Below are 27,525 nucleotides of genomic sequence, written 5' to 3'. Positions count from 1 at the left end.
AATTCAATTACATAAGATCAGGGAACAAGGCCATTGGTTACAACAAATTTCCCCTAATGACCCCTGTTCTTATAACCTATTTAGTTAGTTACTGTCAGGTTTGGGCTCCTGGCTAGAACCATCAGACAAGGTGCATTTGTCATAGTACTTTTGATTCTGCTTTACATACTTATTTTAAAATCTTGTACTTGCTCCCTATCTAATCTTTGTAGAAATGACATACCCAATAGTGTGATGCAAGCCCACTGTTTCCAGATGATCTCTAACATTCACAACCTCGATAGAAATAGACTTTAATAGGAAACACCTGAAAATTCTCTTTCCTAACCTTCCTTGTTACTCAAATGTGATCTTAAGTGTTTTCCAACTGCTGTGTACTTTCCCTCCAACATGGGACATGACAAGGAAATGACTTTCCTGGCACAGAGGGGCAAAACCACTAAATATGGAAAGTCTGACTCCTAACAAGAATGCCTTCAGAGAGGCACCTGGGTGGCTCTGTGGTTGAGCGTCTGCCTTTGGCTCAGGTCTTGATCCCAGGGTCCTGAGATCGAGTCCCTCATCAGACTCCCCTGCATAGGCAGAGGGAGCCTGCTTCTCCCTCTTCCTATGTCTCTGCCTCTCTGTGTTTCTCATGAATAAATAAAAAAAATTTTTTTTAAAAGAAGAGTGCTTTTAGAGAACAGTCTTGATCAAAAGGAGGAAACGTGAAACTGAACAAAGGAAATCTCATTTAAAATGGAGTCAGGAGGCCAGAAAGGGGAGCTCTCATGCCCTACCATTTGCCAATCACAAACCTCAGTGGGAAAAGATGTACCTTGCATTACCAGCAGGAAGAAGCCCACTTTACTACTCCAGCGGGAGGACTCCAGACCCAGCAAGAGGTTAGGCCAATAAGAAGATACTACAACTCAGCCAATGAGAAACCATCAGAGCCTAGACCTCTCATTTCCCTCCTGCTTTCATTCAAAGCAGCCCCTTCCAACTTCCTCCTTTTTTTTCTAGAAAATAACCTTCTTCTCCTTGGATCTCTGGACTTTATAGTTTGCTATAGCATGTCCTAAACTGCAATTTCTCTGCTATGCCTGAATAAACCCATTTTGCTGGTAAAATAACTGGCTGTTTTACTTTCAGGTTCAACAGGCCTTAATCCCATAAGACTTCCCCACTGTACAAGGCAATTTTAAGTCTAGGTTGTTACCTATGCTTCTGTGCCGCTGGCTATAAATTGGATGTTCCCAAGACCCTTTCCTTTAGTTTGATTAATATGCTAGAATGGCTTGAAGAACTCAGAGAATCATTTACTCACGTTTACCAGTTTATTATAAAAGCTATTATAAAGGTTATAGATGAATAGCTAGATGAAGAGGTACATAAAACCCAGAAGAGTCCCAAGTACAGGAGCTTCTGTGCCCATGGAATTGGAATGCACCATCCTTTAGGCAACATAGAAGCATTCACCAACATGGAAAATCTCTGAGGCCTGTCGTCTTCTGTTTTAAAGGAGGCTTCATTACTAGGCATGATTGATTACATCATTGGCCATTAGCAAGTGAATAAACCTCCAGCCCCTCTTTATTCCCTGGAGGTTGGGGTGGGGGTGTGAAAGTTCTAACCCCCTAGTCATGGTTAGTACCCCTGGAAACCAGGCCCCATTCCTATGGGCTTTCCAAAAGTCTTTTTATTAACATAACTCAGGTCTGGTGGAAGAGAAAAAAGGCCTGTTAGGTGGATAACAAGCACATCATCTACTTATCCCATCAGAGCCCTTAATATAGGAATCACAGTTTCTAAAAATTCTCTGACTGATAATTTGGGCATCTCTGTCCTACCTGAGTGTGGGTCTAATGGCACTTTGTCTCTTCAGACTGTGTTTTACTCTTGATTTTTGGCGTGCTCTGTAAGTTTCTGTTGAAAGCTGAGCATATTTTATTGGGTCATATGAACTGGGGTAAATAGGCTTTTGGTGTGAGGGTTGATGTTCATCTGGCTGGGAGCGGGGCTGTGTTCAACGTTCTCTGTGGCCGTAAGTGCCAAAGTCTTCAAATCCCTCTAGGGTCCTTGTCTCTGTCTCCCCTGTAATCTTTGGGGTCTCCCTAAGTATTTCTTTTCAGAGTGCTGCCTGTATCTTGCAGCACTGTAATCTGCTGTTATGCTGGAGCTCTGTTGGTGTGTGGTATGGAGTGAGGAGAAGGGTTCATAGAGCATTCTATGAACTTCTGATTAGACCTCAGCCTTCTAGTGGACTTGTTTCTCAACACTGTAACCTTCACAGATGTTAGTCCAGAGGTAATAAATCCACTTCTCAAGTGAAATACTAAAATACTTTTCACATACAGGCTTAAAAATACCGGTATAAACGTAAGATAAAGAGATTTCAAGTGGTACCACACATATTGCCACAAACTGGAAGTTTGAGGTTAGAATTTAGTTAGGGGACATAGTAGAGAGAGGTGTTTATTGAGTGTATAACAAACCCTTCATTAGGCATTTTAGAATTGCCACCTCAATCCCTACAACAGTCATATAAGGAATTACAGTCATTTGCAGAATTGGAAAAGGGCTTCAGAAAGTTCAAATCACAGCCTGAGTTGCATAGCTAAACTTCTTTGAATCCCCAGCCGTGACTTGGGAGAGCCTGTGACCAAGGTGATGAACGCCCATTTTCCCACTCTTAACGGTTGGTTATTAGATGGAGTCATGGCTGCTGTAGGAAAAACTACAGTCGTCGGTCTCATTTGCATCTGACTCATAATGTTTGAAGGCAATGTGGTGTGGCTGCTTCTAGAAATATTCTTAAAAGGCAAATTGGTGCTTTTGTTTCTTTTGTCCTTGTCCCTTCTTATATCTGCAGCCTGAAAAGTGGCTACAGAAGTGGCCACCTTACTGATAATCATGGTGGCCACGTTCCCGGGGCCTGCTGAGTGAGGGCTGTCGGTAGTCCAGGCCCCTGGAACTTTACAGAGCAGAACCAACATAGCAGACGTGGTTAACATAGTTCTGGACTTCCACACAACAGAGAGTACACATTTACAGTTCTTTTTTTTTAATAAATTTATTTTTTTATTGTTGTTCAATTTGTCAACATACAGAATAACACCTAGTGCTCATCCCGTCAAGTGCCCACCTCAGTGCCCGTCACCCATTCACCCCCACGCCCCCACCTCCCCTTCTACCACCCCCAGTTCGTTTCCCAGAGTTAGGAGTCTTTCATGTTCTGTCCCTTTCTGATATTTCCCACTTATTTTTTCTCCTTTCCCCTTTATTCCCTTTCACTATTTTTTATATTCCCCAAATGAATGAGACCATATAATGTTTGTCCTTCTCCGATTGACTTACTTCACTCAGCATAATACCCTCCAGGTCCATCCACGTCAAAGCAAATGGTGGGTATTTGTCGTTTCTAATGGCTGAGGAATATTCCATTGTATACATAAACCACATCTTCTTTATCCATTCATTTATAGTTCTTAAATCACTGTCCTTAAATCTAATCTGTAATACAGACTAGAAATCTGCTAATAGCTATTTGGCAGTGGAGACATTTGGTTCAAATGACCTTATTTCACCCTAAAAACTCATCTACTGAAGAAGATTGTGGCATGAGGGGAAAAGATAGATTCAGAATTTTGCTTGGCTTGGACATATCTGCTGCTTAAGAATAATCTCATGGATTTGAACTCAGGTTGGAGAGCGCCCGTGTGCAAGCAGAGATGTTGGGAGACACTCTCCATCTGCAATCTAGGCTGAGAGGGTGGCAATCTGGAGCCTTGGATGGTTGGAACAGCCAACACCCTTTGTGATAGGAAGCCCTCGACAGTGTGGATAAAAGGCAATGGCTTTAGCAGAGGTAAAACTGTGGTCCCAAGCCTGTTGCTAGCCCTTTCTGGCAAGGGTTGTTTGCCAACCATGCATGGGATCCAGCACAACAACAAATGTCAAACGATGTACCAGAAGCCCACGGGTTATTGAACGAATTGTATTATCAAAGCAAACAAAGGCTGGGCTTGAAATAGTCTATAATTCTTCACATCTCCAGTTTGAGGCTATATCAGCTGTACAGGCTTGAGAAAAGGGTATAGTCTGCAAAGTTTACCATGGATGTGGCCTTGGAAAAAATTAAACAACAAAGAGCCCTCTCAGGCCTTGCAGGGCAAGGGCTGGGACAGGGACAGGGAAGCACTTCATAGAGCAGAATCAGGCAGCACCACTTGATAAAAGGAGCCCTGCTGATTCCTGCTCAGCAGGATTCCACCATTAGGGACCACCACGGTATTTCCTCTGTCCACCCTTCCCTCCACTTTTATTTTTTTTCTAAATTTTTATTTATTTACGATAGTCACACACACAGAGAGAGAGAGAGAGAGAGAGAGGCAGAGACATAGGCAGAGGGAGAAACAGGCTCCATGCACCGGGAGCCCGACGTGGGATTCGATCCCGGGTCTCCAGGATCGCGCCCTGGGCCAAAGGCAGGCGCTAAACCTCTGCGCCACCCAGGGATCCCCCCTCCACTTTTAAATGGAAGATTCTTCTTTTCTCTTTTTTGTTTCCTTTCTTTTCTCTTGCTCTCTTTCTAATCCTGGCTATCCTGCTTCTCAGGCACCTGTATATTGAGTGTGATGGGGGTAAGTGGCTGGCCTTTTATTGTGTTGGTCATCAAACCAAGAAGAGGCATATCTGGATTTGATGGAGAGGACTGCTTGGCACTAGAAATTCTGGACTTTGCAAGGCATTCAGCGACCCGGCAGGGCAGTTGAGGTGGACCTGATCTGTGGGTCCTGTCTCATAAGAAGAGTATACATACATACTTGGGAAAGTAGACTCTGGCAGAAACCGTAAGTTGACACCTGCCATCTGTTCTTCTTTATGATAATAGAACCCCTGATCTTTGGCTGGCTCATGGCAGCGCAAAATAGAGACCATGTTCAGGCTCCTTTGCAGGTTGGCCTAGTCATTTGACTAATTCTGGCTAAGAGGATGTGGGGTTTGCGAGGTGTGCGATGTCCGTGGATTGTTTTTAAAAGATGTAGAGGTGGCTTCTGCCCCCTGGATTCTTGTGGGCTGGAATCTAGGCATAATGGTCAAAGTTTAGTGGTCACTGTAGACTGTGCTCATTAATGACATGTGGGCTGTAAGCCATGCATAGCAAATGCACCCAGGAGCTTGGGTCCCTGGTACATGGATCACCCTACTAACCTGAACAACTACCTGAAACAACAGAGAGAAATACGTTGCCACTTTCCATCCTTCTCACATCGGGTTTTCAGTTACCCCAGCTGTAGGCAATCCTTACTAATAGGCTGAGCCAGCCTTGATGTAAAGAGTAGTGGTAAGAGCCTGAACTAAGGTGGGAGAACTAAGGACCAAGAGGAAAACCTGCTGGTGATGGTGGAGAGGCAGAGTAGCCTGGATTTGATTACTAATTGCATGGAGAGGTGAGAGATAAAGAAAAGGAGAACATTGTGCCCAGGGTTTCTGGTCTGGACGGCTTGGACAGAGCCCAGGAGGAGGAGCAATGGGCATGGTTAGATGTCCCGGGCAGGGGGTGAGGAGTCATCTACACATTGAGGAATCTAAGGACAGAAGCTTGAAGAACACTGATAATTTGAGGAGTGGGCAGTGGAAGAGGCCAGTAGGTAGATAATGCCGAACAAGGGCAGACAGGTTAACAACGTCGGTCATAAGACGTAAAATAAGATGAGGAGCAAAATCCTCAGGGATCTTTTCATAGAAACAGCCATCACCTGTTGGATGTGGAGGCTGGATGGCTTAGGAACCAATGTGAGGAGAGGAGATGGACACATTCCTCTAGGCTGCATTTTAAATGATGTTACTAATAAAGAGGAGAGAGTGTTACACTGTGGAATGGAGGTTTTGGGAAAGTTAATTTTTTTATTAGTTTTAAGTTTCACATGGTGTTTAGTGTACTTACAGGATGCAGGGAGCAATGCAAGGTGGAGAGGTTGAGGTGTAGGATAGGGTGCCTCAAAGGCCCCGTTAGGCCCTGGGAGGGCACATGCCATAGGGTTAACCAAGTAGGTGCATTGCTTCCTGAGGCTGATGAGGTGGAGGCAGAAAGAAATGCCTCTGAAGAAATTGGATTGGGTTGCTGCAGAGTTTGTATTTCTCAGCTTCAATATTCTTGGTGAGGTAGGAGAGGTGAGGTTTCCCTTGGGAAAGGTGATGGGATTCTGGTGAACTTGAGAAGAAAGGAGCACAGAAAGACCCCCATGGGGGAGAGAAGGAGCCAAGGGGGACAAGTCTACCTGGCTTTGAGTAGAGGCCCCGTGTGATAGCAAGGCTAGCCTCTGGAAATTGCAAGGGTGAAGACAATGTGAGGCAAACCGATGAAGCTCAGGCCTTGAAGCAGAAGCTGAGGACACTGAGCTGAGGGGTCTTCCCTCTACCATCACTGCTGTAGTTGGTGCTGGCCCACAGAAGGGAGGTCCAGGTGCTAGCACACTCACGGTTACCGTCCTACAAGCAGCCTTCAAGGGCTGAGCACCAATGACTGGTGCACCTGTCACTGGTTTGGATTCCAAGTTGACAGCAAACTTGTGAGGAAAAAAAAAAAAAAAAAGGAATCCAGACAATGAATGGGAATCGCAGGCACTCAGCCATGGCCTGCTCACGGGCAGCACAGGGAAATTATTGAGGAGCTTGGGAGGGAAGTGAGCTGGAGATGCCTGGATAAACTCCAGAGAGGTCACCACCCTGGAAATGGAGGTGCCTAGATGCTGCCATAAGAGCTCTTCACAGAACAGGCCTGCATGGGACATCTTGCTCACATCAGCTTTTGTTTGCTGGACCAAATTCTTGGTCATGTTTCTCTCCAGTGCTGATTCTCAAAGGTCAGAATTAGGGTTTTCGTTTATTTTTTTCCCCCAAGCACTTAATTCACTGTACCTCCAAGATTCTAAATGATTTCATTGGACAAATCATGACCACCTCACCATTAGGACAGTGGGGGGGTGTAAAGATCATTCATGCCCTGGATTTCCTTTTGTATCTCAGGCTCTTTGGATCTCCCCAAATTTATACATTGAAGCCCTAAGCCCACAGGGTGGTGGTGTTTGGAGATGGGGCCTTGGGGAGATAATTAGGCATAGATCCAATCCTGGGGATAGGGCCCTCATGACGGGATTAGCAGCCTTACAGGAAGAGGAGGAGCCAGATCTCCCTCTCCATGCCCATACCCAGAGGAAGGGCCGCATGAAGATACAGGGAGATGAGGTGGTTGGTGAGCCAGGATGAGAGCTCTCACCAGAAACCAAATGAGCTGGCACCTTGATCTTGGACTTCCCAGCCTCCAAAACTGTGAGACAATAAATGTCTGTTGTTTCAGCCGCCCGGTCTGTGCTATTTTCTTATGGCAGCCTGAGCAGACTAATACTGCATCCCAATGTAAAAACCAAATGAACAGAAAAAGAAAAAGGGTAAGGCCACACATTTGTACCCAGTCAAACTCCTAATACCATGAATTCTTCTCAGTTCTTGAGCAGCATGGTGACACCCGGATGCTGGATCATGTCATAATGGATGGCAGAGGGCTCAGTCCTGAGGTATAGCTCTTGCCCTCAAGGCTCACTTAGGTGTCAGGGTCTTGATTATGGCTTTATTAGGACTAAATTTCAAATGGAAACTGGTACGAAACAGATGCTGAGAGCACTTGCCCCCCTTGTATTAAGTCACCTTGTTGTAGATTACCCTCTAGAACCCTGGAGTTTACTTGTGGTGTCTTCTCATAGGAGCTCTTCAAGTAAATCCGAATTTGTTTAGACAATTTTATGGGTACTGTAAAACCACAATTGAACTTCAGGCCTTTGTAGCAGTACAGCCAAGATGCACTCCAATTAGAAAAAATTGCTGTTAATGTTGTTACGATGTGGTGGCTGCCCACTGCACCCCAGACCTTTGTTCTCCTAAATCCCTCGAGTCTCTTCTTTATTCTTCAGCTAAATAGACAGGCCCCTAGATTCTACGCTTTTGGAATTGTAATAGAGGAGCAATATTGTGCCTCTCTCTTAATTAACCTTGTTAACCAAGGATTTGGAACATTAGCTGGTTAGGCTAAGAGGGCCTTTTGAGCTGCTCAGTACACATCTGTAGTTGAGTAGGATGTCACTCTTGTGAAATAAGATGCCTTTTCTTCTTTGGCATACACCAAATACCTTTATTATTCTTTGAGTAATGGTGTGATATTCTTGTTTAGTGAAATAATGTGTGTAAAGGGCAGAGCTTCATGCCAGGCATAATAAAACCTTAGTTATTGCTTTTATCATTATAAAACAAGGTTGTTTTTTTTCCCCCTCCCTCTTTTTAAAAGTTTTCTGTATGGAAAGGAAATACAGGGGCAGAGTTGTCGGAATCATGCAGGCAAGCTCAAGATAAATCAGTCTGCGGTAGATTCCAGCTTCCACATTCCCTGAGACCTTTGCCTTTCTAAGAGCATCTTACCCCCACGATATTCATGACTTGTTTCTTTGACTCTCACTGAGTCTCCTGAGGTACTTCCCATCCTTTCCTGCTTCCCACACAAAAGAAGGTAAGAGACAAAGGCTGCAGTTTTTCTCCGAAGGCAGATACCCCTCCCAGCCTGGGAAGGAGTTCCAGGGATATGGCAATTAACGTATTTTTCTTAATCTTCCTTTTATAGTTAATCTCCAAATCATGAAAGCAGTTGGCCAGTTCATTAAACTGTAGGAATACAATAGGTCTGAAATGAAGGCAGCACAGATGAATGCCAATGCATAAAACTGTCCCATTCGGTAGAAAAATACAACATGAATCCCAACCTGAAATACTAAATTAAACATTTGAAACTAACCACATGAATATGTTTTCAGACTAATAGGCAGCAGTTCATCTAACGCAGTGGAATGTCATCTTCAGAGTAAGAAGTAGCCATTCTTTGATCTCTTCTAGGAAAAAAAAATGCTCCTGTTTAGAATTTGGCATAAAATCACCTCCTACTAAGTTCATTCAGTGAATGTGCAGGAAGACTCCCTGACGCAGTGGCACCTGTTGTGCCCTGAGTGGGACTGGCACTGAGTCTGGGAGTACCCAAGGCATGTAGAATTAAGCATTTGTATGGCTGCTTTGGGAAGAAGGCCATGGGACGCTGGCATATCCTACGCCAGGTGGCACAGTTTCAAAAAGGCCAAAGCTGAGAAGAAAAGTGATGGGGAACCCAGAGCTATGGAGTGCATTCTAGCAAAATACTCATCCATGCTCTTCACCTCTCACTGTTCCCTGCTGCAAGTCCAGGCAAAGCCACCTGCTCCATTTGAGCCACCTCCCCAATGGCCAAAGTATAGGGCAGCTCATGAGAGACAGGATTCTTTTTCTCACACATCTGTTGCAAGCAGAAGTGACAAAAGCAGGCTATTTTTTTTTTAAATTAAACCAAACAAAACCCAACCAAAAAGCAGATACGAACATTATTTTCAAAGGCACTGGTTGAAAATACTAGTCCAGAGAGCAGAAAAAGAATGGTACATGTAGTTTCCAGATATATTGTTGGACAAAAATGCTTTTCTTCATTGAAATAAGAATTATGGAATGCTGGCTATCAGATGACATCAGCCACTGAGTTGGTCTCTACTCTTTCTTGTTCTTGCCAACAAAGCCATCCATTATATTCAAGGCACCCATATAGTCGGCCACAAGCAGTGATACCTTGACAGGCAGGATACTAAAGAGAAACAAGAGAAGTTTTCTTGGTTATTATTATCATGAAAGCATCTTACCAACTCGGTGGAAATGCAGTGTCCCTGACTTGTTGCAGATGAAGTCATTGGCATACCCACACAGTAGTAGGGGGCTTGTCCACTATCGGGGGAGGGCACTGGCCTGGGGTCTCTATATGTCTTCTTGCTTTCTTTACGTTTACTCAACTCACTTCTCACATCAGTTTCCAGAGCCTCCCTGCACTATGTGATTATTGACGGGGAGCAGTGAAGTCTTGTCGAGTGGGAGGAGCCTGGCTTGAGTCCTAGCTTCATCACTTACAATGCCATCCCAGGTACATTACTTAGTTCTCTTGAGTCTGCTTCTTCTGCTGTAAAATGAAGCCATCAAATCTCATTTTCTGGGACTCCTGTAAGGAACAGATAGGTCCCTAGACCTTTGGCAAGACCCAACTGGGACCACTCATCTTCTCTATCCCTGCTCACCCTTCCCAACAGAGGGCAGACCCCATTAATCCTGACATTCACACTGCAGAGCAAAGGGAGGCATGGTAAACCTAAGACTTGTCCTCAGGGTAGGATCAAGGAAAGGACACCGAGCTCACATCCATCTGCAGGCACCACAGGATGTCACATGTTACTTTTTCCATGGTACTTCCCCGGAGCAACACACTGAAACATCAGAGCTCAACTCGCATCACACCCATGCCTCCCACTCTGGGATTTCTCTTTCTTGCTTTGTTTCTTCCTAGCACTTAAGACTACCTGGCATACCTTTTCTTTAACTTAATTTTTTTGTCTGTTTGTTCTGTCACCCACCCCACAAGAAGAAAATCTCCATGAGGGCAGGGACTCTGGTCTTTCTCGTTCTTTGTTGTAACCCCAGATCCTAGGACTGGGTTAGCAATTCGTGGTGCTCACTGGGTGCTCTCTCATGCTTACTGAATGAGTATTTGAAGGAATGTGTGATGTCATCCCCTTTATTGAAACTTCATGTTTCTAAATGGTTCTCAGGAACTATGTAGATCTCTCATTAACCGGGGTCCAGAACTAATATCTTATAAAAGTAAATATAACCTCTATGATCATTCAAAAACATTAGAAAAATTAAGTCTCGTGTTCTTTACTGTTGGCATTACTATATCACACACTTCTATCTATTAGGCAATAATAGATGGCCACTGTCCTGTGCACATGCACGCCGTCCCATAAACTGTGTGACCCTCACTAATCTACAAGCTATTACAAGCACTGACTTGGAGGTTGTAAATGAGATAAGTGGCCAGGAGAATAAACAGCTTGCTCAGACTTAAGAAACAGCTGGATCATAACCCCAGATTTCAAAGTGCTTGTCAGAGATCCCTTACCCTGCCTCCCACAGCCTGCCGGCTGTATCACTCCTGTGCTAGGTGAAGCCTGACCCATGAAAGGACACATGCAGAATTCTGTACCAAGTACAAAAAGAATACTTGTGCCAAGTAGATACAATTAACTGAAGAGAAGAAGGCATTTCCTTATGCAAGAAGGACAGTGGCTACCAGCCATAATATCTACCCTCAAATAACTGAAGAATTGTTGTCAAGAGGAATGGAATTAGACACAGTGCTAGAGGGCAGAGCTAGAACTGGTGAACATTTAAAGGAGACAGATTTCAGAGCCATGGAGGGAAGTGGGTTGATAATGGAATGTGCTTCCTTGCAAAGCAGAAGCCCTGATTGGGCGGAGGGTAGGGAGGTATGGTATAATTAGATGACCTCTTACAGTCCAGAAAATGAATTGAGATAGCGGATATATGCAGCTGCTCAGCAATTTGGCATTACCGTTCCTATAGCTGGATCCCATGTTCACAGACTGCAGCTGATGGGTCTCAGCACTAAAATCCAATGGGGAGCAGAGAGGGTAAACAAAGATGCCCTCTGGTACTTTCAAGAGGTGGTTATTATTTTAGTCTCCTGCCTCCAACTTTTTAAGCCATCTTATGCTTCAAATTTATCCTCCACTGCCAGTTTTACCCATACCAGAGCTTCCTGAAATGTTTGGCTTTACTGTCTGCCCTTGACTTGGGGGATCTGTACTTGAGGAAGCGTGGACACAGTATCTGTTCCATCATGATTATTCTATGATGCCCACAAGAAAGACCATCTGTCAGGGGAAAAAAAAATCACTTCAATCTGTCCACAGATCATTCACTAAACCCACTTGTCTCCAACAATAATGCAATAGTAAGATGGCTGGAAGGATCCAATTCCATCTTCTAGACTCATGGGAAGCACTGCAACTATGCAAATTTGAGATTGTGTCAGCAAACTCCCATAGGAAGGGCTCAAAGTTCATTCATTTGACAGATATTTTTAAAGGGCTTCCTCCTGGTAGAAGACTAAGCTATTGACTGGCTCATTGGAGAAGTAACAGGAAGTTGATATTGTTACCTTTTCAAAAACATCACAAACGATATAAACCTTGGTACATATAAGTACACTTTCTCTTGCAGGATGGCATCTACTATCTTGTCAACCACATATTCTGGTTCCAGAACTGGTAACAGAAAAGGACGGCTAAGGAGTAAAAACAAAAACAAAAACCCAAGTTAATAAATTACTAAAAAAAAAAATCTTACAAATTAGGGATAAAAGAAGCTTAAGAAATTATCACTTACTTGCTTCTTTGACCTATTTCTATATATACTCCTTTATCATCAACATGCTAATAACAACTTTCCTCTGAAATGGCACCTGATGATTCTAATTAATACACTGGTGTTACAATACGCGTATACGTGAAACCATAGCAAGCAACTTCCTGTCATCTCTGTGACAGGCAGACTTGGGCATTCGTGCCCTTTCAGGGATTTTTCAGTCCTTCCATGGAGTCGGCCAGGGAAGGGGGCAGAATGTAGTTTGGTGGCAGAGAGAGAAGGCTACAGCCAGGGATGCTGGGGAGGTGGTCAGCACATCTGGCCTCGGGGTGGTAGGAGCTGGACCCAGCCTTGATAAACCCATCCACATTAAAATCGGTATCTTAAACACAAACACATCTGAAGAAGGAAAAAATTCTGAGATCTCTTATAAATCAGGCTAAGAAATGTTAAAAAAAATAGAACAAAATAAAACAGGTGGTTAGTCATTTCTAAGAATGCAGTTTCTCTGAGATCAAAGGACATACTTACGCAGTTGAACAACCTTCAAACATGCCAGTGTTAATAAAAAATGGGCATACAATAGTGGTTTTGATGCCGTTTAGTTTCTGGACTACTGTTTCTGCAAATATAGATTCAGCAAATCCAAGGGCTGCAAATTTAGTTGCACAGTAATCTGAAAAAGGCAAACAACGCTAATGTATATTCTAGAGCTTTTAAATGGCGTTACATCAAAGTTTCCTCATGACACTAATACAAATGGAGAATGAGACAATGATTCCAGAGTTATTTTGTAGATTTTGGTCTCTGTGCCAAGAGGAACAAGTGGAGAGGAACAGTACCACGTAAAGGTTGGTTGACAAAAAGGGCCAAGTGCCCTCCAGGAGACACCAGGCTTCCGGGCGCCTCCTGCAGGTCACATTGCTAGACCTCACTTCCACCCTGACAAGTGATCAGACACTGTGCCAGCTGTTACACGGGGCACAACGTGGGCGTCCAGTCCTTGTCCCGCAGACTTTCCAAAGTATCAGGGCAGAGAGGTACACAGAAGAAGAAATCCACTAATAAAAGCATGTAGGAGTCCAGGCAAGAGAGATCTACATGGGCTGTGATACTCAGATCAAATGTTCTTCTAACTCTGACTCTCTTCTGCTTGCTGGAGAAAACCAGACTGAGGAACACCAAGCTCTATCTCTTACAGGTCTTGAAAATGCAGGGGGAGTGGGAAGCGGCGTCGATATCAGTTTTGAGCTTTCTGCCTACAATCACACATCAACTAAACAGCTGCATATTGGGCTCAAAAAATGGGAACATTTGGGGGAAGAAAAGGCATTTAGGTGGCCTCTGACTTTCCTTTTCCTCACACCATCCGAAGAGGCAAAGGGACTGTCCTTGCTCTGGCAAGAAGCAGCCACTACAACTGGCAAGAGTCAGGTCCCTAGGTTGTGGTGGGTTAGACAGTAGAGGACAGGATCTGAGCAGCTTCTAGGATCACCTGAGTCATTTGGTACGAACGCAGGTCAGTGGGCCCCTGCATTTCTGAGATTCCCATGAGCAGATGTGGTCCAGGACTCTAGCAATCTGCATTCTAAATAGCACCCTCGCTGATTCTGATGCAGGGGAGCCAAGATCCACACCGAGGGAATTACACAAATCTTACACATGTTTCTAGGGTGAACAGGGCATGGGAGAGTCTTATATCCTAAGACAGAGATATTGTGCCAGGAAAAGGATTCGGAGGAGCCGCAAATAGACCTGTAGGAGTTCAGAGACCCATGAGGTAACAATAATACCTGGTGAATTCTAAGAAGGATGGAGGAAAGGAAGTTCCACGCATGGGGAGATGTGTACAGATGGGTAACTGTATAGATTTGGGGTGACTGGTGGTTCTGAAAACCCTATTCCTGTAACTGAGGTGAACTGTGCCAAGACCACTGCTATGAACCTTGAGCTTCGAGTCTTCAACCAGTGGACAAGCAGCGAGGATAATTTTAGATTTCTTGGGCTTGAGAAACTTTCTCCAAACTCACACCAGAAAGAATCTATTTAATGGAAATTTCAGAAGCCAGAATGCTCCTCCTTACCATCCTGATAACAAGCACCAGGGAAATTCTGGGGGACGGTGCCTATGCTCATCACTTGTATAAAAATAATTTATCAGTACGGCCTATTTCTTTCTTTTTTTAAAGCCCAGGGAACTGCAGTGACCCAGTGATTCCAAAGTGCATAGTTCAACCTTGTATAAGCAAATCTGATGGGCAGCTTTGCTGTACCATGTTCTCAACCACTTACCTTATTGAGTATGGCTCTTAATTTATAACCCTTTATCATTTGTACATCAAATCAACGCTGATTATTCAGAGCTAAGTAAGGTAAAGTTATAAAACTTTTTGCAACTGCTGAATTTCTCTTACCTGCCAGTTTATTTATTCCAACTAATCCAGCTGAACTTGAAATGCAAACCAAATGTCCATGGTTATTAGCGATCATAGCAGGTAGGAAGGACTTATAAGTCTAAGAAGAACAAGGAAGAACTGTTAACATTTTGTACTTTTTTTTTCAGAAGGTTATATGACCATTCTGATGAAAAGAGAATCTTTCAAGTTCATAAAAATACCTGAAGGCACTGGGGTATAAAAATGTAAACATCTGGAAAGTAAGCCTCGTAGTTTGTTCAAGCTCGTAAATCAGTATTTTCCTGGTGGCAGTTCCAATATTATAAAAAAGTATTTATTAAGATTTATATTTAGCTCATATTTGACTTTGAAAAACAATATTCAGACAATAATCGAAGCAGTATTGGAGAATCTTAACTGTGGCAGACACAATCCACAAACCAGTAAGAGTACTTGGAGAGGTATGATTATTTAGATTTACACTGCCTTTCCCACACTCCTGCTTGGATCATATTTGGATTTCAAATTTTTCTGAACATTGTTCATAGGACACACTGATGTTGGCTTCAGTTTAAAAACATCACTTTGTTTTGAAATTCACCTCTACTTTGAATAATGGTTTCTAATTTTTATTCCACGCCAGTAGAGAGGATAGAAGATAGAGAGAAAGAAAGGATGTGTGCTGTGTCTCAGTACTCTAGAGCACCTTCACCTTTGATGTGGGGCCTGGAAAGAGAAGGTAAAGGAGGGAGAAATGGGCTTTGATAGAAGATATATTCTACAACACAGAAATAAGTCTTAAATAGAAATACTTTAAAAAAAAAGAAAAAAGAAATACTTGCTGATTTATGTGAATTTGTATTCATGCTTATTTTCAAATTTGAATCATATGAATAAATATGAGAAAAGGGATCTCTTATAAAAGTCAAACAACCTTTGTGTGCATCACAATGACTTTCAGAGAGAAACTAACGCTTAGAGAGAGGTGGAAAATCACAACAGCACAGCATAATAAAGAGCTCCCTGAGTTGTGATGGCCTGAGATGAGTCTCTTTACTTCTCCCTGGGGATGCGTCCCTTAGGAGCACGGTCACCAGGAGCCCTCTGACCCACTAGCTAGTGCCTACTCTATGCAGGGGCTCAAAGAACGTATGTGGATTTGACCAGGAAGAGTGTCCAGAGTGAGGATGATGGGGGCCGGGGACACACCAGCATTTTGGGGACAACTAGAGGAAGAGGGAGACAAAGGAGAGAGAGAGAGGAGAACCAGGAGAAAAAAGAACACAGCAGGAGTGGAGACTTTCAATGAGATTATGGTTTTATCTTCATTCTGGCTGAGGACTCTAACTTCATCCTAATGAAGGAGAGGGATATTTGGGACAAGACACCATAAATCACTTGCAGTAGCTCCTGAAGGTAGGTAGTGGCCACTTAGTTCTGGATCTTTCCATCTTTCTCTTGGAAATAATACGAACACCAATAATACCACCAATGCCAGGACACTTTTGGTGCAAGTAGGGGACAGAAACCTATAAAGTCCAAATAACATTGGACTTCAGTTGCCAAATGAGAGTTGGGCAGGGAGTCCAAGTGAGGAGACATAAGGAGCATGGGGGGAAGCTCAGACGTCCAGGAGAGTGGAAGGAGAGATGTCTCCTTCGTTCCAGGAGAGAACCACCCAGGGCAGTGGGAGCAGGGAAAGGCAAGGGAGGGTATGCCCGTGGGTGAGGAGGCATGGCAAGACTGGTTTTAGCTAAAGCCAGGAAAACCCAACATCTGCAAGGGGCAGATCACCTTGGAGGTCAGGGGCTGTGCCCTTTAATGCCCACAGCTCCTGTCCTGTGCCTTTTGATGTCACCAAGCATACTGGTACAAATTCTCCTTTCCCTGGTTAGATACTTAGGGAGGTGACTGCATGTCTTGGTTTGCCCAGAAGAGATGTGATTAATGATTATTTAATAATGCTCACTTTCACTTTATTTTATATATATGTATATATATATATATATTTTATCTATTCCACTTTCAAAAGAGTTCTGGCTCAGGCAAATTATAAGGTCACCCTGGTCACGTCTATGTGTCTATGTGCTGTCATTTCTGTGTAGCCTTGAGCAAATCTTTTAACTCCCCTGATCCCTTATTTCACCGAGCTATTTTTTTTAAAGATTTTATTTATTTATTAGAGACACAGCGAATGAGAGAGAGAGAGAGAGGCAGAGACAGAAGCAGGCTCCATGCAGGGAGCCCGACGCGGGACTCGATCCCGGGTCTCCAGGATCACACCCCGGGCTGAAGGCGGCGTAAACCGCTAAGCCACGGGGGCTACCCTCACTGAGCTACTTCAAGGATTATACAGGAGGTGCCAAGGAAAGTATCCGACATAAACTGGCGATCAATAAGTGACAGTAAGGCCTTGGGACAGTTGTGTCTTTGCAGGATTCCCGAGCAGAGGCTCAGACAGGTGCAGGTTACATCGGATCATGGGGGGACAACTGGGTAGACTGAGACGAATCTAAAATCAAGACGTCTGTGCTTTAGTTTAGTTAATTTTAAGAGAACGAGAGGAGGGTTCTTCTAAATTCAGAGTAACTTTATATTGGTTACAAGAAGAAAGAAATAATTACCCATAAGTGTGCTTTGAAATTCACATCTAAAGCTTTTTCCATCAGCTCATCTGGGCAGTCGAGGAAATTTTTGCCCGTCACGATTCCGGCATTGTTGATTAGGATGGAGATATCGCCAACTTCTTTTTTAACCTGAATTGAATGACAGGAGCAACAGCACCAATGGAGTGATTCTTTACATGATCTAAGTCTCGTTTCCCCGTAGCCTTCTACGTTTCTTTTCCTCGTTAACTCAGATGGAGCGTACGCACCCGGCAAATGAAGTATCCTTCATTCTCTCTGCTGAGTTTATAGTGCGTCAGACATCCACGTCTGATGCTCTTCTTATTTTTTCCCCCTGTCTTAGGACCATTCCAACATTGCAGGGCTACTACCTTCCTTAACAATTAGAGCAGTTAGAGCTCTTCTTAGACTCGGTGATCAGTCACGTTGTTTCAGGCTCCGTGTAAGTGGTAGGTCGTTTCAGTTATTGTAATAGGACATAGGCCTTATAGCCAAGTCATAGAAATCAAGACCCAGCACACACTGAGACGAGGTGGAGTAGGAAGACACAGAAAGAACACGAAGTTCCTAAACAGGTTTGACATGGCACAGCTCAGAACCTGTCTGTCCTGCTGTACCAGCTAGCAGGTTTTCTTCTCCCTACCACACGCTTCTAGGTGTTAAGATATGTGAAGGGAGGATCAGGGGCTGCTGCAACACTGGCCAGAGCAGGCACTCAATGACTTGTAGTTAAGAAACAAGATTTCTGGGTGTGACCTTGGAGCGTTTCGTTTATGGTAAATCTTTAGCTTATAATCTTGGCTCTTATGGTAGAAGTGAGCACAGGATTTTCCAGGATTGGTGACAGGAGATGGTGGTGTGTCCCTTTGCCTCTTTCTGTGTTTTGAATTTCATTACTGTAATTTGTATCCTACGGCAGGGGCTCTGTCCCCAGATCAGTGAGAGCCACTGGTTGCACTTGCCCTGTGCTCAACAGCAGGAAGCTCACGGCAGTACCCCTAACATCTCCAGTTCTCTGTGTGTGTGTGTGTGTGTATGTGTGTGCACGTGTGTGTGCGTGCGTGCACCTCCCTATATCAATGGCACAGGCTGGCACAGAACGGGCTGTATTACTGAAGCTGGGTAGAAGCCACCACCTCTCTCATCTATGTTGTGGAAGGCCTGGGTCCCAGCAACGAGGGTGATGTGTAAGGTATTTATTAGGCAACTAGATCCGTAGCCTAGGGAAAATTCAGGATGAAATAGAGCCTACAGAAACCCCACATTTTATGACAGAGCTTTCTACAGAAACCCCACATTTTATGTTAGAGCTTTCAGATAAAAGCACTGGAAACACTCTGACTTCAAGTTTTATTTGGAGAGGGGCTAAAACATTGAAGTCAAATTCAAGCTGAACAGCAGTCGAGGCTAGAAACAACTAGCCTTACCTGGGGTTAAAATCAAGTCCAGGCTTCCAGGTCATTCCAGGTATGTCATGAACGAATCAAGGGAATAAAAGGCACAGCATGAAGCATATAGTCAGGGAACTGTAATAGTGTTGTATGGTGCCAGTTGGTACCAGCACCTGTTGTGAGCGTAACATAACACATGGAACTGCTGAATCACTGTGTTGTGCATCTAAAGCTAATATAACATTGTCTATAAACTATACTCCAAAAAAAAAAAAAAAAGAAAGAAAGAAAAGAAAAGAAAAGCTGGACAGGGCTGTGGACTGGAAGTCAGTACTAGCATCAGAGGCTGATGTCCTAGCTCAGTCATGGATGGCAAAGCTGGAAGTTACTTCTCAGAGAAATAAATAGGTGTGTGTATCCACTGGTGCTTCCTTCATGAACAAAGCATGTTATCATGTCCTTGACAGAATAAACATCAGAATTTCAAAATGGCATCTGGTTTTATTATCCATGGCTTGTATCTTTGCAGTATGTGAAAATTCTATCTTTATGAATCATACTTTAAATGTACTGGGCTAAGTATCTGTGATAAGATTTTTCATGTGAATAATCTTCCTATTGCTTTATCTGTTTTGTACATAGGTTTATCTTTTTTTTTTTTTAAGGATTATCTTGCTCCAAAGTCTGCTTTTTCCTTTTATGTAAAGCTCTGAAAGACATCATGAGTATTCAGCCTCTGCCCTGTTGGGGAAAAAAGGGATCAAGTTCAACTGTACTTCACTTATATATTTAACTATTACTGACCACATAGCACAATAAAGCTCATCCATGTGATGAACTTATGCTCATAATTGTTTGCAATTATGCTTTTTAATAAGAGACACGGGGTACCATCTAAGGGAAATGATACAGACTAGTTTTTAACTAGTTTTCTTTTTTTGCATCCATTATTCTCCTCATTGTAAGAATGTGGCAACAGTCTGTTCAACCCTGGATAACAGGTCTAGTGAGATTCCCACAGAAACTGTCCCTGCCTAATGGTGGGGATTCCTCTACAAACATCCACGCTGTAAGAAGAGCAAGAAGACAGCAAATCAGTTAAAAGTTAAAGTGTCTAACTTTAAACTTCCAAGATACTGGGATGACTGGGTGGCCCAGTGGTTGAGCATCTGCCTTTGGATCAGGGTGTGATCTTGGAGTCCTGGGATCGAGTCCCACATCAGACTCCCTGCATGGAGCCTGCTTCTCCCTCCATGTCTCTGTCTCTGTCTCTCTGTCTCTCAGTGTCTCTCATGAATAAATAAATAAATTAAAAAAATAAACTGTCCAAGATACTAATTTGAACTTCCTAACCACAACTTATTAGTGGTGATGGGCAATAAAGAAAGGTCTGCTAGTGTGGTCACTCATGGTTTAAAAAAAATGAAACATTCCTGAAATTTGACCTTGCACATCAGGAAGCAGAAATAAACCTTAAGTTGTTCTCATAGATGTCACAAATAAGGCTTTTTTTTTTTCTATTGAATCAATGCAGTCAATTGGAGGTATGCCAAGTAAAATTGATTCTGATTTGGACTAAGGGATGTCATTAAATGTACTCAGACACTTCCACATGCCATAGTAAAAGGTATGCCACTACATAGCCCTAGTCTGGTCTTGTGTTCATTGTTCAAAATAACTGCTTACCTAGGATGCCAAGTTCTGAACTTGGGGCCAAACTATGATCTGGGGACACAAGCATTCAAAGTTCTTGGTGTCTGTGGAGATGGCACACTGTCATACCACCCTGAAAAGTTTCACCTTGATCACTGCTCTATGGAATACTTAAAAAAAAAAAAAATCCCTGGTACCTTCTCTCTATCCAGAATAAGAAGGGCAAATGGCTGGTTTATGAGCGGAGTTGAGTTTGCTTCCCCTGAATTGAGAAGAGCACATAATCAATTCTTTTCAAGACCCATAAGTAAGAAAAGCTGAATAATAAGCTGGCAATATTCAATGTTTGACCATTTCTGAGCTAAGCATCTTGGCCAGAACTAAATCACAGATATAGGGAAGAGGCAATTATTTATTTATAGAGTGTCTCATATTAGCTTGCTCAATATTGGAAGGTCATGAGGACTTGAACATGAACCAATTATTGCTTAACAGTGGCTAGAGAAGTTGTTTGCCGTCATCATGAGTGAACACATCAGGTGATCAGTGCTTCAAGTGCACAGGGATTAATCTGTGAGGTTGGCAAAGGCAAAGACACACCTGCACCTTGAGGGAGGTGCTAGCTTGTCAGGTTTGGGTCTCCAGACTGTACTGGGCTGCCGGTGATTGGAGATGGTAGTTACAGGTGTATAGCATTTAAAGACAAATTTAAACAGAAGCTACACAATCACCCACCAATGACCTGCCAACCTTACCACTAGGAAGTGAGGTGGGAAGGAGATTTGAGGTAGGGTCTACAAGCTGTGAAAGAGCTTTCCAATGTGGCTGACCTGCTCTTTGCAGGCCAGTCTGGTTCCTTCCTTCTTACTGAATTGGGGGATTCTGGGTGCCACCAAAAAAGTGGCCCAGGATAGTGATGTGCGGAGTACTCATGACAATGAGGGGGGGGAGGGGATAGAGAAAATCCTTATGAGGGAAAAGAAGCAGCAACAAGTATGTGCCTCAATGAACTAAGAAAACTCTTTCCACTGCATAGTGGGGTTATGACTTCCTGGAAGCCTTCTTTACTCGTGCAGCTGTATCATCACCAAAGAAGCCACAGCAGTTAAGAGTCTTTAGGATGAATAAAATATTCTGATTTTCTTATGACTATTTTAAAAGAAATACACATTCAAATGAAAGGCACTGTGGTATGGTGGAAACAGCTGGATTTAAACTCAGACTGAAATGGGTTCAAGCCTTGACTTAGTTATGTGCTAGCTCTGGGACCCTGAATAGATTATTCCATATCTCTATGTCTCCTTTCTCCTCCAAGAAGGGGGCTACCCTCTACCTCTTATACTGTAACAGGGGCCGCACAGTCCCTACCATCCACTGGGCAGGGAAGAGTAGGTCCTCTGGAGTCAACAGACTCAAGGCTGAGCTGGATCTTTGCTCCTTAGTAGCTGTTTCTTAGGGGAGCTACTTACCTCCTTAAGTCTTGGTTTCCTTATTTGTGAAATGGGCCTCATAATGGACCTCACTTTATAGGATTATGATATAATATAGATGGGGTGCTTAGTATGGTATATTGTATACAGTGACAATTCAAAAACCCTAATTTTCACTCCCCAATTCTTTTTTTTTTTTTTTGAGAGAGAGAGAGAGACAGAGACAGAGATAGCGAGAGAGAGTGTGAGTGGAGAGGAGAGGGAGAAGCAGGCTCTGTCCCAGGACCCTGGGATCATGACCTGAGCCTCCCAGGCGGCCCTCCCTAACAGTTTTTAAGTTAAAGGGGTGCTGGAGACAGGCAAATCTGCACTGAGCAAGGCAAAGAGACAGAGGAGGCAGGCGTGTGAGCGGATCTTAGGGTGCTTACTACCCACGGGGGAGAGCGAGACACAAGAACTACCTGCTCGGCCACTCTGTATATGTCTTCCCTTTGGCTGCAGTCGCAGGTGTAGGCATACACTCTCGTGGCTCCGGCTTCCCGGGCCATCCTGCACGTGTCCTCGTTCCCCTCCCTGTTGATATCCCAGAGAACCAGCACCGATCCAAGGCGGGCAAATCTGAGGGCCAAGAGCCTTCCCAGTCCGCTCCCGGCGCCAGTGATGAGCACGATTTCACCAGCAACGTTCTTCCGTGGTTTGGGGATGATGGTGAAAACCATAGATTCCAGAAACGCAATCACTGATTTTCCTAAGAAAACGACCAAGTCCTTGGCTGACTTCAGGTTAGAAGCCATGTTGTGGCTGAGACCTATGAGAAAAAGAGACCCGCATAAAGACCTCGGTGACTATTCCCTCGGAGTGTGCAGACGACCCAGAGCTCGTGTTTTCTGAGATAGTAGGAGAAACTGGGACGTGTAATTTAAACTTCCCTCTTGGTAGCAGACTTTGAACTTGGACACAGAGACTGTGTCTTGGCCAGCTTTCGTTCACAGCACCAAGCGGGGCTCCCTTCTGAGTGTTGTACAGGACAGAAATGGTCCCTAACTAGGGGCTGTAACCATGCCAAAGTTTAACACAAAGGAGAAGTTAATTATTTCTCATAGTTAACCTTTCTTCATAATAAGCTCAAGTCCTGTTGACTGCTTTTATTATATTGTAATGTTTGTATGACAACTGCTACCTCTCTGGTTTTACTTTTGTCTCCTTTTAGGTTTGTGGTTATTGTTGTTGTTTTAAAGATTTATTTATTTGAGAGAGAGAGAGAGAGAGTGAGCATGAGCAGGGGAAGGGGGGAGAGGGAGAGGTTGCGGGAGAGAAGCAGACTCCCTGCTGAGAACAGAGCCCTATGCAGGGCTCTATCCCATGACCCTGCGATTATGACCTGAGCCAAAACCAAGAGTCCAATTCTTAACCAACTGAGTCACCCAGGCACCTCTGGGTTGTGTTTTTTAATTTACACAGTTCTTTTTTAATTCTGTGTCACTATTTAAAATCTGACATTCAATAGGTAAAGAAGATGTAGGGTACACACGCACGCACACATGCGCACACACACACAGATACCACACAAAGGAATGTTATGCAGCCTTAAAAAAGAATGAGATCTTGCTATTTTCAACAACATGGATAGAACTAGCGAGTATAATGCTAAGTAAAAGGAGTCAAACTGTGAAAGACAAGTACCATATGGTTTCACTCATACATGGAACCTAAAAAAAAAAAAAAAGGAATACACAAGTAAACAAAAAGAAGAATCAGACCTATAAATACAGAGAAAAATGGAGGGAGGATGGGGAAAATAACTGAAGGGGAGTGGGAGATACAGGCTGCCTTCCAGTTATAGAATGTGTAAGTCATGAGAATAAAAGGCACAGCACAGGGAGTATAGTTAATGACACTGACACAGTGCTGTGTGGTGACAGATGGTAGCTACACTTGTGTGCACAGCATGACATCTAGACTTGTTAGATCACTATATTATACACCTGAAACTAATGTATTATTGCATGTCAACTATACTCAAGTAAAAAACTTTAAAAAAAAATCTGAGATTCAAGAAAAAAATGTAAAATCCTATTTGTAGAACATATTCAAAAAGGAGTCATTGATATTCTAAACCTTTTCACAGTTTCACTGTGAGCGTGGGATACCCCTTCCCCAGATTCTGGGAACTCCATCCCACATCACTGACCCTTCAGCCCTGGGACTGCAGAATATAGGTGAGAGACAGATGAGACCGCTGTCCTGCCCTGCCCCTGCCTACCTGTGAAACCTAGGGCAGGCTACTTGCCTATCTGGGCCACAATCTCCACGTATCTACTGGTCCTGTGACATAGGGTGGTTTTGCAGATGAAATAGGAATGAATGTTATGTGCAGGACCACAATGCTAGCTCACAGTAAGTGCTGTATGAATGTTAGCATGTTTCTCAGATTTGGAGTCCTGCTCACCAAGAAATCACCCAATAGGTTTGCTGAATGAATAAAAGGCCTCCCTTTGACAAAGTCATACAGGGCTATAGTTTACATCCTGTTATCAGTTGCTCACCCTTTAGTGACAATGAGTTTATAAGATGCTTTACTAAAAGCCAGCTGGGAAAGGGAAGGTCTTATTTCCTACAGGATGAGAAGACATGTTTAGCAGGAGCATCCTGTGCTGGAGGTGGGAGGCTTCTCTGAATGGGGTGTCCAACTGAGAGGCACAGATGAGGGCAGGAGATGTCCTTCATCAAAGAACCAGCAGATTCACTTACTTGGCAGTTTGGTTGATGATAGACTAGTCACTATTTATGATGATGGGTGGATAGATTCATCAACAGCAGGGCTTGGAGCATGGTGAGACCCTTAGAAGTCACTGTGACCTAAATTGCTGTTTCTTGGCTCATTGTACAGATGGGACTGAAGATCAGTAAGACTATGTATATAGTTTACCCCAGGTCCTGGTGCTAGGTAGTGCAGGGCCAGCTGAGTTCATTTATTATATTTACTGAGCCCTGATGCTGTGCAGGTCTGAAGCTGGACTTTGGGACTGAGGGAGTGAGCAGCCTCTCATGATCACTGTCTTTGTGAACCAAGGGTCCAGTTGAAGAAACAGACACTGAGCAAATAAATACATCACTACAAACTGTTATATCACAAATAAAACTACAGGGTGCTATAGAGAATAGATGGGAGATCTGGTTTAGATTGGGTGCTGGGGAAGAAGCAACAAAAGAGATTTGGTGGAAGGTGACATTTGAGCAAGTGATGAATGGTCAGAGGTACACACAGAGAGAGATCTGGGAGTAGCCTGACCAACAGATGGAAGGAAGAGTTTGAGGCTCGAGGTAGTTAAAGCCTGAGAATTAGAATCCTGGTGGTAGGAGGCATGGATATTTTGGTTAAAGAAAGTTCTTGTTGTGGAGCACTGGGTTTCACCATACTTTGGATGAAATGGCCCTCAAACTCTCTGCCATTTTTGCTCGGATTTATTTTCATACAGTAGCTTTGGATGATTGATTTGAATGATTTGCTGAATGTAAAAAAAGGCCTCCTCTTTTAGAAAAGAGCCTCTCAGGCTCTGCAGAATTTGGAAGGAAGGTGCCTTAAAGGGAAAACAGTGGTTTTCAGACTTTCATTTTAAGCCCAGTCGAGGGGACTGTGTCTTTAGACTGGCAAGGATGACGGCCAGACTTGCCACAGTAATGGGGCACCCTGGGCACCTTCTCCAGGCAGCAGCCTGGGTGACTCCCAACAGTCCTTCCACGAGAAAACCTACACCAGCTCATCCATGCCCCCTTCAGGCACACCACTCTGCAAGTCCACGCCAGAGGGACAGAGGTCTGTTTCTCTCCTCAGTGGGTTCCAACACCATGTGGATGGCTAGGACTCTCACCGCTGACCTGGGAGAAGGTTCTTAATGCCAGAGGCCCTAAACTCCAGCAGTCCACTGTCTCAGTGCTGGCACGATGTAAGACCTAGAGCAACGTCTTACCGCTTATTGCTGTCTCGGCCAATGCTTACTGGGTTCTTAAGAGCTTGGCATCCTGAGATCGCCCTCACTTGGGGTTTAGGGTGTGTGCTGGGTATCTGCACAGGTAGTCAGGTGTAGAGATTAAAGTTTGCGCTGGAATTCTGGATCTGCCACTGATTTCTCTGCAACGTTGGTTAAAGTTTTCTTTTGTGCCTCTTCTAATAAGAGGATTCCACACTATGCACTGACGGAGGAAATGTGGAAGTGAAAAGATTTAAAATGCCCCTCTCTCTGTCTCATGAATAAATAAATAAAATCTTTTAAAAAAAGAGATCTAATACAGTCAACTATTAAGGCATGTAATATGGTCCCTATGTTCCCTTATGAAATTTCTGAGCACATTGGGCGAAGAAAAAGGTCTTCACTGCCCTGCACACAGCTCCCTCCAGGATGTACTGGGTGGGGGCAGGGGTGGGGCAGGAGGAGCTGGGCTGGATTTCAGCACCTGCCAGGTGACACCTCATCTCCATCTCCACCCCTCATGCCCATAATGTGGAGGCCTTGCTAGAACCATGCCGGGCACATTGACTATGCATTGGCTGCAGCTATGATCCCTGCCCGTAGGAAGGAAAGATGGTTCTAGTAAGCATACTTACAAACACCTTGTAAATACATGTAAGGTTTCATTTTAGTGCAAAGACTCTGTCTTAGGAAGTCACAGAATATATTAAATTTAATCAGTTTATACACCTCTCTGGGGCCTGCATCCCATTCCCTGACTAGTTCAAAAACTGAACTAACTTGAGGCACCTGGCCAGCTCGGTCCAGGGGGCAGCGACTCTTGATCGCAGAGTCGTGAGTTCAAGCCCCACGCTGGGCACAGAGCTCACTTTGGAAAAAGAAGAAGAAGAAGAAGCAGCTAAACTACCCTGTGCCGTGTAAACACGTGCCTTCTTCCCAGGCCCAGGCCAGGGCGCACGCAGCAAGTTAGGGGAGTGATGAAGTGGGGCGGGGGCAGGCGCGCGGGGCAGCGGAGAGCAGGTGCCGCTCCCTCCCGCCCGCCCCCCCCCCCCGGCCCCCCCCCAGCCCCAGCCCCAGCCCCAGCCCCAGCCCCAGCCCCAGCCCCAGCCCCAGCCCCAGCCCCAGCCCCAGCCCCAGCAGTGCCGCCCCGGGCGGGGCACCGAGCTCCGGGGCCTCCGGCCGCCCACCGGGTCCACCGAGGGTCACTCACCGAGCGCGCAGCCGTCGCGGCCGGCCCAGGAGCGGGGTCTGCCGGGGGCGCCGCGTCTCTGGCTCGCGGCTGGGCGAGGTTCCGGGGTTTATCTCGGAGGCGGCCCGAGGCCAAGTCCACGGCGGCCGGCTCCGCCCGCGTGGGTGGAGCCGCCCGGGGCGCAGCCACGTGGGCCCGCGCCGCTCGCTCCCCTTCCTTTCCTTCCTCCCTTCTTCCCTCCCTCCCTCCCTCCCTCCCTTCCCTCCTCCCTCCCTTCCCTCTTTCCCTCCCTCCCTCCCTTCCCTCCTTCCTCCCCTCCTCCTCTCCCTCCTCCCTTCCCTCCTTCCTTCCTTCCTCCCTTCCCTCCCTCCCTCCCTCCCTTTCCTCTTCCCCTCCCTCCCTTCCCTCCTCCCTTCCCTCCTTCCTCCCCTCCTCCTCTCCCTCCTCCCTTCCCTCCTTCCTTCCTTCTTTCCCTCCTTCCTTCCTTCCTTCCTTCCTCCCTTCCCTTCTCTGTTCCCTCCTTCCTTCCTTCCCTCCTCCCTTC

At 44.7% G+C, this 27,525-nt stretch overlaps 1 protein-coding gene across 1 annotated transcript; it reads right to left on the bottom strand.

The window, feature by feature from the left end:
• Positions 1-8,149: 8,149 nt before the first annotated feature.
• SDR16C5 (short chain dehydrogenase/reductase family 16C member 5) lies at positions 8,150-27,156 on the bottom strand. Its single transcript, XM_041769451.1, has 7 exons — positions 27,003-27,156; positions 22,283-22,629; positions 17,345-17,476; positions 14,739-14,838; positions 12,856-13,000; positions 12,119-12,244; positions 8,150-9,694 (listed from the first exon to the last, which is right to left on the bottom strand). The coding sequence occupies exons 2-7, from the start codon at positions 22,613-22,615 to the stop codon at positions 9,601-9,603; spliced, it is 930 nt and encodes a 309-aa protein (XP_041625385.1). The 5' UTR covers positions 22,616-22,629; positions 27,003-27,156; the 3' UTR covers positions 8,150-9,600.
• Positions 27,157-27,525: the final 369 nt, after the last annotated feature.

Source organism: Vulpes lagopus, chromosome 9, assembly GCF_018345385.1.
Source record: "Vulpes lagopus strain Blue_001 chromosome 9, ASM1834538v1, whole genome shotgun sequence".
Classification (NCBI taxonomy): Eukaryota; Metazoa; Chordata; class Mammalia; order Carnivora; family Canidae; genus Vulpes; species Vulpes lagopus.
This window is presented reverse-complemented; position numbering and strand designations above follow the sequence as displayed.